Genomic DNA, 15,587 nt, shown 5'->3' with positions numbered 1-15,587 from the left:
ATCGGATGCGAGCTTTGGGCTACAAACTCCTGGTTCTGGACTAGGGGGTGGGGCAGGGGGGACTGCAAAAATAAGACAGAGAGGCGAGCAGGGAGAGAGAGAGAGAGAGAGAGAATAAACTGCTCAACATAAACATACAAACTAAAATTCTTAGGCATACAAGAAAAACTAGGAAAGTCAGCCAAGAAATTCAGTAATCAGGAGACTCATGCATTCGTGATGAAAACCAAGACTAGGAAAGTTTAACGATAATGGACCCTCACTAAAGGATCTATTTCACTAAGAAGAATATCACACCCAGAAGGAAGGGGCAGGATATAAGAAACAATGACCTAAAGCAAACATGACACCAATACCTGACCCCCTCAAAAGAGATATACTGAATATAGGCAGAGCTCAGTAAACATTTGCTGAATACATGTTAAGGTTCAGGAACCTCCAATGACCTATTTGGAGTTCCTAAAAATAATTCAGAAATTCTCTGTCTTAAAAGAACTATTTTATATTTACTACAGCACTAAGTAATTTAAACTATATTATAAATTAATCTTCAGATTGGCATTCCATTTTTAACGATGGGCTTCAATTTTTTTCTTTGAGTTTCAAGTGTCCAGAGCAAACAATGGCTCCACAGCCATCTCACCTCTCCCTTGCTCTGCCATCTATGAAACATTCCCACCACCCTCAGCAGAGCAGTCTCGAAATTCACTGGACTCATCCTTTCGATGTCAGGCATAACTTCCGGTTCAAGATAGCAGCATTTTGATACACAGTTCCATCTTTTTAACTTTAAAGTAGTTCATGGTAAGGAAACTGGCTGGAAAGCACTTACAAAATAGTCACACCTGAGACAATGAGTGGTTACTTATTTGTTGTATACAGTCTGGACATGACTGTTACTCACTTTCAATCAATGTTTAATTCAGCAATATTCAAACTTACCAAGTAAGTTCCCATTTCCTTTTCCAGAACCACCTGTTCATATAATGTAGCATCGATGTCTGCCTTTAAAGCCTGCACCTTCTTCTTTACCTTCACATGCTGCTTCTTTTGGAGCCAGTAAGGAAGAAGAGATTCTACAATTTGGTTAAAGATCTGGGAGGTAATCAGGAGAGTAGCCAGGCTCTAAAGAGAAGCACATAAATGATACTTGGCGACGTGGCTTAACAAAACCAAAGCATGTGTATAATTATGCGGTAAAAGAAAAGAATCTTCAATAAATAGTATACTATTATGTTATAAAAACTAGTATTGGAAAAGCTAGGTGTCAGAATGATGTTCTAATTTATTGTTTTTTTCACAGGAAAGACAGACTAAAATACAAAAAGATTATAATACAAATAAGATTATAATAAAAAACTGGTTATGAGTCGGTAGGAGAACAAATTAACTTGAAATTGCGTTTTTTATTATCTCATCCTGGCTGCAACATGTGAGTCTAAATGACGTCACCAACTTTGAATAAAGTTTAGCCACAGCTTATTATTATAAAATTAATATATCCTCCCTCACTGTAGAAAAACTTAAAAGAAAAACAGTCACCCTTAATTCCACAACCATGTCAGAACCACTATTAACATTCTAAATATATTTTTTAATTAATTAATTAATTTTTTGGCTGCACTGGGTCTTTGTTGCTGTGCGCAGGCTCTCTCTAGTTCAGGCGAGTGGGGGGCTACTCTTCGTGGCAGTGCACGGGCTTCTGGCTGCAGTGGCTTCTCTTGCTGCGGAGCACGGGCTCTAGGCGCGCGGGCTTCAGTAGTTGTGGCACCCAAGGCTTCAGTAGTTGTGGCTCGCGGGCTCTGGAGCGCAGGCTCAGTTGTTGTGGTGCACGGGCTTAGCTGCTCCGCGGCACGTGGGATCCTCCCGGACTGGGGATCGAACCCGTGTCCCCTGCATTGGCAGGCGGATTCCTGACCACCGCACCACCAGGGAAGTCCCCTAAATATTTCTTTATAATCATATGTAAAAATAAAAGTAGAATCATCCTATATATAAACAGCTTTGTAGATTTCTTTTCTCACTTACTATATTGTGAGCACTTTCCCATGTCATGAATAATTCTTTTTTACTTAGCTCATGCACTGTTGTTGAATGTAAGTATTATTCCCAACCCTGACTATTATAAATGCTGCCCCTTACCTACGTACAAGAATCTTCACCCCACCTCTGATGATTTACTAGGGATGGATTAACGTTCTTGGCAAAGTTGCCCAAGTAGTTTCCAGAGGTACTGTGTCAATTTCCACTTTCCCCAGATAGGTATCAGTGTTTTCATCACAAACCACCTTAGCTGATATTAAAATTCTATGTTTTAAAGAGACTTCCCCCAACCCCCTGTCCCCTGTTAAATAAAGGAGACTCTCTAAAGTATAAGAAATGAGGAGTCATACCCCACTAATACAATAATGGTGGGATTGGAAAAGGTATGTACATCTAACCTATCGATTTCAAATGTAGTATTTTCAAAAATAATTTTTTAAATACTAAGAACACAATATTTAATTTTACTTTTATGCAAGCTCTTAGAACCGTAACTACAAAATCTTTTAACTTTCTCTGTTATACAAATTTTTAAATTCCTTGAAAAATGATCCCAAGCTCTCATATAACAATTAAGAAGCCTAGGCTTTGAGATTCTGCTCACTAACAATCACAGTATATTAAAACCAGGAAGGAAGAGCCCTTACTGGTAGTTGGCTCAAGTATAAAAAAGAGAAATTAGAAGGCAATAATTTATTATTCACTATTATCATGTGATCCAGAAATGGTAACACAACAAAATATGTCATCTTTCTTAAACATTTCAGAAACAATACAGCAGTGCATAGGATCTGCTGGTCTCTAAAGTTTAACAACTTATTAATTTAAAAATGAAATGTGTGAGAGTTCCCGGGTGGCACAGTGGTTAAGAATCCACCTACCAACGCAGGGGACACGGATCCCATTTGACCCCATCTCCCCTGGTCCAGGAAGATCCCACATGCCACGGAGCAACTAAGCCCATGTGCCACAACTACTGAAGCCCACACGCCTAGAGCCCGTGCTCCACAACAAGAGAAGCCACCGCAATGAGAAGCCCACGCACTGCAACGAAGAGTAGCCCTTCCTCGCCGCGACTAGAGAAAGAACGTGCATGGCAACGAAGACCCAACACAGCTAAAAATAAATAAATAAAATAAATAAGTTTATTAAAAAACAAAAAAAAGAATCCACCTGCCAATGCAGGGGGCATAGGTTTGATCCCCGGACTGGGAAGATCCCACATGCCGCAGAGCAACTAAGCCCGTGCGCCACAACTACCGAGCTTGCGCTCTAGAGCCAGAGAGACACAACTACTGAGCCCGTGCACCACAACTACTGAAACCCACGCACTCTAGGGTCCAAGTGTGGCAACTACTGAGCCCACGTGCTACTAATACTGAAGTCCACACACCTAGAGCCTGTGCTCTGCAACGAGAGGCCACCGCGATGAGAAGTCCGCGTGCTGCAACGAAGAGTAGCCCCCACTCACCACAACTAGAGAAAGCCCGCATGCAGCAATGAAGACCCAATGCAGCCAAAAATAATAAAATTAAATTAAATTTAAAAAAAAAGAAATGTGAAAGAACTATTTAAGGTTATACCATTACCTGAGACACACACAGAAGTTCAATTAATGAATACATTTTGCTGTTAAAATTGCTTTTACAAGGTTTGATATGAACTCTGTATTTGATTTTGTGCTCTACATGATTTATTTTGCAAGTTGGTTAGCATCAACAAATTTCTTTCCAGTTGAGTATAATACACGGTGCAATTGCTAATGGTTGTTTATTTAGAATTGGGCTTAGAAGTACACAAAATTTAATAATTTTATTTATAAAGATAGTAATGGGAAGACAATTACATTACCTGAATATAGGAAACCACCTCTAAAACCTAAAAAATTGATACCTTTCTGTTTTTCCCACTCACCTGACGCAAAAGCTTCATATCCCTCAGGACAAAGGCAATGTAGAAGAGTGAGGCAAAGCAATTTAAAAAGTTGAACTGCAAAAACAAAAAAAGATAGCAATATTTAATATTGCATCACAGTACTTCATTACAACTATAAAAATAGCATTTGAGAAATGTAATGAGGGACTTCCGGTCCAGAGAAGGTGGCTTGGACGTGTTTCTCCTACTCCCCCTCGCTAAGCACATCTATGAACTCGAAATATCGCGAGAGGCAACCAAAGGAGAGCTCTGAAAGGTGCTAAGAGGAAGAAGATCAGGTTTGGGACCCCAGGGCTGAAGGAACAACACAGCACCAGCGCATCTTACATCCCTACTACTTTCTTACAAAAGAGAGAGTCCAAGGCCCAGCATCTCCCACCCCCAACCTAGTAACCCAGGCAGCAGGGAGACACATTCCTGCCCATCCCGCTCAGAATAGGAGTCCTGACAACAGGCAAGCCCAGCAGCACTAACAGGAAGACTGACGAGGACCCCCACTAACAATAAGCTGCGAGGGGATGTGCTCTCCTTCCCTTCCGCCCTGCCACTCCCCTGCCCCACGGAGAGATGCTGGGTGGGGTGACCAGGCAGCACCAGAAAGGAGGGCCCTGCCCCAACAAGCAGTCCAGCCCCGGAAGACTCTCTGTGCCAAGGGACCTGAGATTCCCCCGCCCCCTAGAGAGACACCTAGCTAGCCGAGGGGCACTAGCAAGAGAGATCAGCCAGAACAACCAGCCTGGCCCGGGCAGCATCTTTGTCACCATGGGCCTGAGACTGCCCTGCCCAGACACATGGTTCAGGGGTAGGGGAGCAGGGAGTGGGGTGGAGATTCCACCACAACAGGTGCCATTTCTTCAAGTAGTTCCCCTGCTCAAGAGCCTGCAATTGCCCCCAGGACTGATGGGTTTCCTTCCTGGCCCCCAGCCGCACGCTGGCTACCTCCCCCCCGTGCAGCATCACTTTCCGAGACAAAAGACTGCTCTGTGAACAGTACGAGCACTTCATTAGTGAGGGAAGGGGGAGTCAACTGGAGAGAATGAGCCGCAACCCAATGCGGCCACAGGGTAGGGGGAGGTGGGCGTAGGGATGGGGGTGCTGAGTTAGAGTAGAAGTTGAAAAGCGAAAGCTCGGAAGGCTGAGAAACGCTCTCCGCACAAGACTGAAAAGGAAGGGAGAGACCTAGCACACACAGTGGAGGATGAACAGTCTCTTTACCAGACAGTCACCTGACGTTGTATCTGGCACCATCAGAGAATAATCAAGTCTAACAAATAACTAAATTCTTTAAGACAAATGGAGTGTTTTACCTCTAAGGGCAAAAGCTCCATATTGGGATCTTTCTGAATGAAGCTTTTAATGCATTACACATTCCCCCGCTTGCTTTCTCCCACAGAGAACACGGAACGGAGCATCCTTGCCGACTCAGCACAAACATTTTGAATATAAATTATTTTACACGGCCAGAGTGAGGCCTTCGGAGCCGTTTTAGATATGGATGGCCGCTTGCCCCTTTTCTCATGTCCAAATTGCTGACATTGTTGAATTCTCATTACCTATTTATGAGAGGTTTTCCATTTCCTCCCGGGCTCTTGCCTCTATAAATTTACCTACTTCCAGAAACCTAATCACCTTCCTAATGGTGGTTTTTCATCCTTTGAGGATGGAAAAGCGAGATAAATAAGCTTCTCAGAATGACTCCTACAGCTGGAACAAAGGTTCTTTCTAAGCGAGGGCCTGGGAGTAAAGTACATGGACTGGGTTAAATCAATTCCAGTGGATAGTTCAGAGGACTCCTTATGCACTCTTTCTTGATTCTCAGCTATGTTACAGACGACTCAGGTAATCTCCAGATAAACAAGGTGATTTCAGGATGGTACCTCTTTGTTATTGCTAACAATGGTGGGAAGAGGCATAATGTGTGCGCTTTTACACAAACAGCAAGCAGGTTACACAGCGCCTTTCCTCCATCCCTTTCCTCCTACTCTTCAAAACATGCTGGGAACCTCTTGGACTTTGGAAATTTCTTAGACAAAATTTTTAAAAAATAGTAATTTAATGCTCCATCACTAAACAGAAGGTGGATAACTGGAAGGATTGTTGAATAATGAAACATTCAAACCCGAGTCACCCAAAGGAAAATAACAGAAACATGTCTATAAAGTAGTTTTTTTAAATAATTGGAAATTGGCTATAATACTAATTTCTACATTTAAAGTCTTATACCATGTGCACATTTGTGATAAGACTGTTGAACATTCATGTAAACACACATTAATCGATCCTTGCCTACTTGGACAAAGTATATTAACTACCTGATACCTTAAATCAGAATCAAGTCTTCATATTTATACTCCTAAATATTAAGTACTATGTGTTAGTTTCAAAAGTACAATGGACTTGTATATAAAATCTACTTACCACTAACACTTTCAGAATTAGGTGATTCTGGTAGGCAGATTCCAATCTGTGATTCTCTAAAATATTAAAAAGGAGAGGTAATGTCTCTCAGGTAAGAAAGCAGAATGGGAGCATTGTCATGAAGTAAAGTGAGACTTGTGCTGAGGGCAGAGATGTTCAAAAACAGAGCCTCAGTCAGTAAACGTGCCAGGCTACTGCTTACCGCCAAGAACATCAAACAAAAAAGAAACTAAATTTAAGACACATTTTTCAAGATACTGCCATAGCACCGTGGTCCGAAATTATTTTTTAAATATTACTGCAATAAAGGAATGTAGTAAGTGTTGGCAAATGATCCCACAGATACCAAAAAAAGACCCTGTATCAGCGGTAATAGTAAAACTGAGAACAATCTCTAAAGAGTAGGGCAATAAATAAAGTTCATAAGGATTTACTTAAAAGGAAACTCAAATTTCCACCCTAAGAAAAGGAGACACTGTGCAGGTCCCAAGACAGCAGGGCAAAAGGACAAAAAAGGAAGATTCTGAACAGAAGTATCACCTTGCACAGAGAGGCAATGTTAGGCTGACCTGGATTTGAACCTCAACTCAGCCACTATCTGACCTTGGGCAAGTCACTTAACCTCCTGACACTCAGCCTCCTTGCCTACAAAACAGGGCTGACACCACCTTCCTCCCAGGGTCACCGTCAGGATTACAAATACTACCAAACCCCAGCATCAGCTCAAGGAAAGCACTCAATAAATGGTAGCTGTTGTTATATGACTAATAAAAAGAATTTAAAATACCTTTCTGGTCCATGAAGTTAAGGCCTAGACTTCTTCCTAGGGCTTAATATAGCCTATTTATTTGTTTGAATGAATAAATTAATTAATGAGTGAATGGCCCATCAAGACCTTTTTAAAACTATAACCAGGTTCCCCTTTTACTACAGAGACAGACAAGAACACCTGCCTTCACTGAGTTCAATGGCAGGCCCCACACAACTACACAACTGGTTTTCAGATCCCAGACATAGTTCTTTCAGCCAGAGTATTATGGAGATAATTCAACTGATTTTATCCTTAGCATAAAACACGATATAGTATTAGGAGCACAGGTTGGACTAGCCTGGTTCTACCATTTGCTGCCTAAACTTTGTTAATTCTCAGTATCTTTAGCCATAAAACTGTGAAATAACTTCTATTTCATGGTGTCCTGAGCAGGTGAAAATGAGGAACTATGGATAAAGTGCTTAGCAGGGCACCTAGAACATAGTAACTAACAATAAATAAGAGCTGTGAGAACCATGACCTAGAGATCATCAGAGCTCCCAGAGCCGATGACTTTTCCTTATGTCTCTAGAATGAGCCCAGAGCAACATCTATCTTCTTTGCAAGGTAGTGATTACATGAATCCTATGATCGAAGCAATATTTCTTATAGGCAAATGAGACATAAATTCAAAGCACTGAGTCTTACCCCATGAAGTTAAAAACTCGGCAGCAAATCGATAGAAGCGGTTCATGATCTCAATCACGATGGCATAGATGATGCTGGGCACATACAACAAGATACCGGTCCACTCGGACCTGCTGTTTTCGTGTAGATCCAAGGCCCAGGCCTCCATGTCAAAGTAAATCATCATGACAAACAGAGAGAAATAGAGACAGAGGCACACAAACGGCAGGGAGACCAGGTAAATGCGCAACTGTCTCTTGTAGCTGGGGTACAGTGGTTCCTCCCTGCCGGTGACGGAATTGATACCCAGGACCCCGTGATATCCTGGCCGGGGCTCCTCAAACTGTCTCTTCATGACCAGGGTCCCCCACCTGTAGGTCATACTGGCACAGCCGCGCTTCCACACCTCCAGGATCACCGTGGACCAGATCAGGTTGAATGAGGCGAAGACCACATACTTGTCATAGTTCTCCCACACAAACAGGTAGTAAGGTAGCCCAAGGACCGCCACAGGGATTAAGGCAAAAGTGAAATACTCCAAAAATCCAAAGTAAAGAGCGATTGTTTCTCCAAAGTAGCCACGAATACTATCTACAACGAAAGGAAACAAAAGGACCTTAAGTCCCGACTGGCAAAGACTTGATTTTTTTTTAAAAATCACTTCAAGTAAGCTTATCCACTTTTTCACTTAAGTGGGGATCATTTAAAACCCTTATTTCCCAATCGGTGTGTGATGGTAAATCCATCCTCCATGAAGTACAAAGACCTCGCTTGTCTCTACAGCAATAAGTCTGACACTTCCCCCAGCTCAGGGCTCAGGCCACAGCTGCTGGGGCTGCTTTGGGTCTGCTTCTCTTCACCTTCTCATCTGGTGGATGCCTTCTTCACAAGGAAAAACTCACCTCGGGCTCATCCTCAATCTCCAAGGTCCTAGTTTAAATTCATCCGTGGCCAATGAACCTGCTTAATTTGGGGGTTTACTTTATGCTCCCCACTCTTCTCTCACTTTAATACTGCAGTTATAGAGCTTATTTTCAAAGAAGACTCCTCATCCATAGTATCCTGCCCCCACTACTCAAAGCTGTAAACTTTCATCAATATGTCATGGCAAACTTTTCAATACACTGAAGAAAAATTATTCAAAAGCACAAAACAATATTCTACACATTAACTTTTAGAATACATGGAATACATTTATCTATACTTTCATATAGATAAATGCACTGGGCAGAAGAAGGGCCAAGCAACATCAGCTAGCTAACCCAAAAGAGGTCATGAACACCGTGTCCTTTGCCGGCCACATCTACATGGGTGACTGCCTAGACTGTAAAAGCATCTTGCACTGGGACCAAGGTGGGATGCAGGGGGTGAGGGAGGTGTAAGAGTTAGAGTTAGTATTTCTGGGTTAATTACATGAAGTTAAAACATAGTGGTTTTTTCTTTTTTTTTTTAAGATAATGTGTCAGATCAGTCTATGTGGATGGTTTACAGTAAACAGGGATCCTATTTTCCCCTATCCTTAATTCTCCTACTAACTCAGGAGTATGTTCAAACAGTGGGTATGATGACGTAACTTCAAATCAGAATCAGGTTAAAAGATTAAAAAAAAAAAAAAGCCACTCATGGTCCTGGGCTCCATATCAGACCACCTCTCTCTTTTGATCTCAGGGGGAAGTTCAAAATTTTCCTGAGCCCCAGCTACTATCTTCAGTCCCAGCACTCCCAGAGGCCTCTAAACCACTACCACACCCATGCTCAGCCTTCACCACCAACTCACTTTTTCCCCCTCACTTTCTAAGTAGTAGCTCCTGGATACAGTCACTCACAAGACCTAGAGGCAATATTTAAATTTACTGCCACCTAAATGCTAAACAAGGTGGAAAAATGTCCTAAGTGTAACATAAAATGACTATTACATCACCTGGAACTATCAAAAACAAACATTTTTCCTTTCAAAGAATACAAGAAAAAATGCAATTTCAAAATTTGACCTTAAAAATGATTTATGTTCACTGTTACAATATTATAATAATTGTTTTCAGAAATGGCAATTAGAAAGAAAATTTGAGAGGAATTCCTTTAAACAAAGTGAAAAAGGCAATGTCCTTTAAAGAAAAACTGATAGTAATGCTTATGGTGAAAACTACCATCTTAAATATAATCCTTTTGCTTAAAAGACATAACTGAACCAAAAACACTTGAACATCCATACTGACAGAAGTTTACACAGAGTAATGTTCAACACACACCGAATAAATTAACGGTTATTCTTCTAAGTGTCTTCAGAGAAAATGCACAGTTCCAGTAATGCACACCAAGATCCTTATAAACTACCTCAAAAGACGTTTAGGCCTGCTAGTCTGCCACTAAGAATGAACGCAGCTTGGCCCACTGATTAGTGCTAAAGAAACAGAAATTTTCAAACACAAAATAATCACGGTCAAACTAGATTCTTATCAAGTATGTTCTACAACAAATCTGACACGTAGTCATGAAGGCCACTCTGGATTGCCTGTATCGTTGGTGAAGTTTAATAACAGCCTGTAATTCAGTTCATCTAAAATGGTATCAGAAATAAAATAAACAAATAGGTCATGTAACCCCTCTAACCCCTCACCAATTTTTTGCCGACATGCAGCTGGCGAGCCCTGCCCAGCACAGCGTTAAGTATCTACCCAAGAGGGATACCACCACTGCTGCATCTTCCTCTTCTCTAAGAGAGCAGGCGCTGACACATACCTATGGGCTGATACTTTACGGTAAACCGAGTATACCAGGTGTCCTCCAGCTTCTTCAGGGCTTCATTGTCATGCAGTGGAAATACCTGAATCACGATGCCAGATGTGAGCAGCCTCCTCACTGCGGAAGGAACAGGCGAGACGGGTTTGAGATTGCTCATGATACGCTTCATCAAATGCTACCCAAACTCTCCAGGAAGAGAGAAGGTCTACACAGAGATCAACGCTATCCTGCCTGCTCCCGAGGTGTATATTCTTCTGTTCTTCAGAATGTAAATATCTTTATTATTTCCTTTGGCTATGAAAGCAATACAAGTCGATGTAAAATTTTAAACCTTACAGAAAGGCACAGGTTAGAATTTAGAGAGGCTCTTGTTTATTCTCTCCCTTCCACAAAAACATAACCACTGTAAATAGCAATTTAGTGTGTAAGCAGACTTCAAAATATACGTATATAAATATTTATTTTAGAAACAAAAGCGATCATTCTCTACACATCATTCTGTAATCTTCTCATGTAGTAGTAGTATATGATGAACATTTTTCAATGACAATATAAATAGAACATGAATGACCTTTTTCACGGCATCATAATATTCCCTTGTATGAAGTGCTATAATTTAACTAATCCTCTATTGAAAAATACTTGTTTCCTTTTTTCACTATTACAAATAATGTTAAAATTCTTATACATATAACTTTCCCCACCTGTCAACTATTTCCTTGGTACATACACTTAGAAGTAGAATTGCTAGCTCCAAGAGCAGAGCATATGTATCTTAAACTTGGGATACATATTACAAAACAGCCTCTAGAAAAAATTTTACCAATCTGTCCTCTCACTACAGCGAAGGTAAGAGAATGTTCAGTTCCTTTCATTGTTACTGATCCTGAGTACTTTCAAAATCATTTTTACCTTTTCTAATCTGCTGACAAAGGCTTACATTCACAAACAGCAGGTATCAAAATTTAAAAAGACTTCCAGCTTTCAGCAATCGTTTGGCATGGTTTTAACACCTGTGCACATACCTGGGAGATGAGACAAGCTGGGACCTGGGACCCTTTACAGGAGTGTTTGCACCTGGACAAATGTCTCCTCCAGCAACAGAATACGAAGAAATCATAAGGGACTAAAAACTACCTTATGCAGGTCAAGAGCAGTTGGGGCAAATTATGAAAAATAAGATTCAAAAAGGCCACAAACCAACTGCCACTTCTGAGGAGCTGGGAGCAAAAGCAGAGTACTGCACATGCCCCCTGCACACAGCACCACCAAGCGGCTGGGCAGACAACCTAAGCCACGCCTCCAGCCTGACCCACCAATCCACCCCCAGCCTCACCCTATTTAAGGGACCACCTCGTACCTCCCCCCAACCCCCACCCCCCAGGAACAAGCAAGGGCACCTGTTACTTGTTTTAGTTCCCTTGAGCTGCAGCATGAGTCCCAATAAAGCCTTCCCTGAATTTCATCTGGCCTCTTCACAATTTCTATTGATTGAAGGGTCCAAGAACCCAGGTTGGTTACAGAGAGACAAACAAACTTAACCAAAGACAATGTCCCCTAATGATAATAAACGAAAACGGGGCATTCTCTCATCCATAATTATTCAGAATGACTCACTGGGTAGACAGGTCTTCAGGTCTTTAAGAGGAAATGTGTTCAGTTCATGGAGAACTCAAATGCATGCCCTGTGCCACACTGGGGGAGACGGAGCACTTTCCACGCAAGTTCCTAGCAGCTGTTTTAATCAGCTCATCTCTTCTGAGGGCCTGCCTTCCTTATCTCCTATCTACCTTGTTCCCAAAGACAAGTGATGAGCGTATCAGGCAGTAGGCCCTTCAATGAGGATGGCAAATAAATATCCGCAGCGTGGAAGAGAAACATGATTTAAGTATCTGATGTACAAATACTGCATATAACGAAGAGAGATGGTATTCTCAGGACAGATGCCCTATTATAAAATCTTCAGAGTAATTTAAAAGAAAACCTAACTTCTTGGAAATGAAAAAAAGGATAATAAAGAGGAGATATCTGATACTAACAGTAGGAAAAATTATCAATATCGTCACTAGGGGATATTGTCTTTCGTTAAATGTGTTCGTCTCTCCCAGGTATGTGCACAGGTGTTAAAATCATAGCAAACGATTGCTGAAAGCAGGAAGCTTTTTCTTCTGATTTTGATACCTGCTGTTTGTGAATGTAGTCCTTTCTTATCAGATTGGAAAAGATAAAACTGATTTTGAAAATACTTGGGAAAAAGTATGGATCTTAAAAAAAAAAAGGATTCTTAATAGATGGATCTTCTTACAACTGCATCTCATGCATAAGTTATACAGAGGAAGAAAGTCTTAAAAAGCTAGGGTTGGGGTCCACAACATTGAGAGGCCCGCGTACCGCAAAAAATAAGCAAAAAAAAAAAAAAAATAGCTAGGGTTGTGATAAAATCCCCCTTCTCAATAACTGAAAAAGGTATATACTCAAAATATCAATAACTAGGGTAAAAAGGTGTATGGTTTAAGTTATATCAGCCTCTGGTGCTGTCAAGTCCATTTTTAATATATTTTTTAACATCTTTATTGGAGTATAATTGCTTTACAATGTTGTGTTAGTTTCTGCTGTATAACAAAGTGAATCAGCTATACGCATACATATATCCCCATATCCCCATATCCCCTCCCTCTTGCATCTCCTTCCCACCCTCCGTATCCCACCCCTCTAGGTGGTCAAAAAGCACCGAGCTGATCTCCCTGTGCTATTTTACACTTGGTAGTATATATATGTCCACGCCACTCTCTCACTTCATCCCAGCTTACCCTTCCCCCTCCCTGTGTCCTCAAGTCCATTGTGTGTGTCTGTGTCTTTATTCCTGTCCTGCCCCTAGGTTCATCAGAACCATTTTTTTTTTAGATTCCATATATATGTGTTAGCATACAGTATTTGTTTTTCTCTTTCTGACTTACTTCACTCTGTATGACAGACTCTAGGTCCATCCACCTCACTACAAATAACTTAATTTCGTTTCTTTTTATGGCTGAGTAATATTCCATTGTACATATGTGCCACATCTTCTTTATCCATTCATCTGTCAATGGACACTTAGGTTGCTTCCGTGTCCTGGCTATTGTAAATAGTGCTGCAATGAACATTGTGGTACGTGACTTATTCTAAAGTGTTTCAGTGGGTTTTTTTGCAGCGAACATGAGTGAAAGTCAATCACCCACACCGGTTCTGATTCTTAGCTCTTATTTAGGGATCCAGAGCTGTACCTTATTCTTTCTTCTATTACTATCCTTTTCAACTACTGTATCAAGTTTCTGAACTTTGAACTGACTGATAACATCTAAATTATTATTTTACTATTTCTAAGCTCTTTTTAAAGAAATCACTCCATTCTGCTATAGAAAACTTTCCAGACAAGCATAAAAAGCCACCTGTATACCTCTAAAAATAAGGCTGCAAACTGAGGGACTCAGAAAGAATATAACACACAAGTCCTAAATTACTGGGCTTCTCTTCACCATCAATGCCAAAAGCATGGTTCTGGTTTCAGCTTCTAAAAATAGAGGTTTTTTTTTTTTTTTCCAATCCCTTGACTTTCTCATGTCAGTGAAGCATGTAATTAAACTGAGCCTTACCTTCAAAGGAAAATATGATGCTGTGCAGGCCTATTTAAAGAAAGGAACAATTCAAACCAAGATTCCTTCCTTTAAGAATGCTGAATGATCTGCTGTCAAGAACTAGGGTTATAACTATTACAGCCATTTAATACTTAGCAAAACTAACCAAAATCTAATTTAAGGGAGAGTAGCCTGGCTGTGAGTAGGACCCTCTAAATTAAATATTGCAATAACAATACTAACACAGTCTGTTTAACATGACGTAAAAGTAAAAGCACAGGGCTTCCCTGGTGGCGCAGTGGTTGAGAGTCCGCCTGCCGATGCAGGGGACACGGGTTCGTGCCCCGGTCCGGGAAGATCCCATATGCCGTGGAGCGGCTAGGCCTGTGAGCCATGGCCGCTAAGCCTGAGCGTCCGGAGCCTGTGCTCCGCAACGAGACGCCACAACAGTGAGAGGCCCGTGTACCACAAAAAAAAAAAAAATAATAGAAGCACAAATCCCTCCCACAACTCCTTCCGGCGTTTCTGTGCAGCAGGGAGGGGCGGGTCATGCTGCCTCCGATCCAGCAGAGGGGTGATCAGCTCCGACTGGGAGTGGAGGCCACACAGTGAAGACAGAGTCCCTCTGCCCCTGCAGCCGCTGCTGTGCCCAGCACCCTGCCCCAGGGCCCGCCTGCATCTAGCTCTCAGCTGTGAACAGACCAATCTTGTCTTAAAGAGGAAAAAACTGCTTCTCAGGGATACCTGTGTTTTCAAAATACATTTTCATATTCCTGCATTGTTTTCATCCCTGCTTAACATAAAAACTGCAAGTATGTACGTGGCAAAACACAGCGTGTGTGGAGATACACAGATATAGATATATAGCTATATGGTGCTGTACCCGGCACTAGACACATACACACACACACATACATCGATGGTTTCACTGTCTTACACACAAGCGTGCTACATGATATTTACTTGACATCCACTCTATTATTCTCATATGGTCAATAAATAATTTTAGAAGACAGATTATATCTGATTACTCTAAAAATCTAACCATTTGTATATAGAAGATATTCAGAAGTAGTTACTGTAATGTTCTAAAAGAGTAACAATATAATATTAAAGACCTACCATGAGATTGCCATATCCCATCAATCAAAACATCAGAATCATCTGATAGACACTTTGAGACAGAGCTTTTACCTAAGCTAAATAATATCCCTTAGGATAAATTTAATACATAAGAAATTCTCTGCTCCCTCAACTCCTCTTTTTTTTTTTTTTTTTTGCGGTACGCAAGCATGTGGGATCTTCCTGGACCGGGGCACGAACCCATGTCCCCTGCATCGGCAGGCGGACGCTCAGTCACTGCGCCACCAGGGAAGCCCCTCTCAACTCCTCTTTTT

General features: G+C 41.4%; 1 protein-coding gene across 2 annotated transcripts in view; it reads right to left on the bottom strand.

The window, feature by feature from the left end:
• The window catches only part of ANO10 (anoctamin 10), a 227,949-nt gene that overhangs the window by 188,244 nt on the left and 24,118 nt on the right, over positions 1–15,587 (bottom strand). For both annotated transcript variants that reach the window (XM_024756100.1, XM_024756110.1), the window contains exons 5-9: positions 10,574–10,693; positions 7,856–8,425; positions 6,397–6,452; positions 3,958–4,032; positions 943–1,125 (exon numbers count right to left, since the gene is read on the bottom strand). In XM_024756100.1, coding sequence (XP_024611868.1) covers positions 943–1,125; positions 3,958–4,032; positions 6,397–6,452; positions 7,856–8,425; positions 10,574–10,693 — 1,004 coding nt within the window. The remainder of the gene's footprint in view (positions 1–942; positions 1,126–3,957; positions 4,033–6,396; positions 6,453–7,855; positions 8,426–10,573; positions 10,694–15,587) is intronic.

The sequence above is a fragment of the Neophocaena asiaeorientalis genome, unplaced genomic scaffold, assembly GCF_003031525.2.
Source record: "Neophocaena asiaeorientalis asiaeorientalis breed wild unplaced genomic scaffold, Neophocaena_asiaeorientalis_V1.1 scaffold265, whole genome shotgun sequence".
In the NCBI taxonomy this organism is placed as follows: domain Eukaryota; kingdom Metazoa; phylum Chordata; class Mammalia; order Artiodactyla; family Phocoenidae; genus Neophocaena; species Neophocaena asiaeorientalis.
This window is presented reverse-complemented; position numbering and strand designations above follow the sequence as displayed.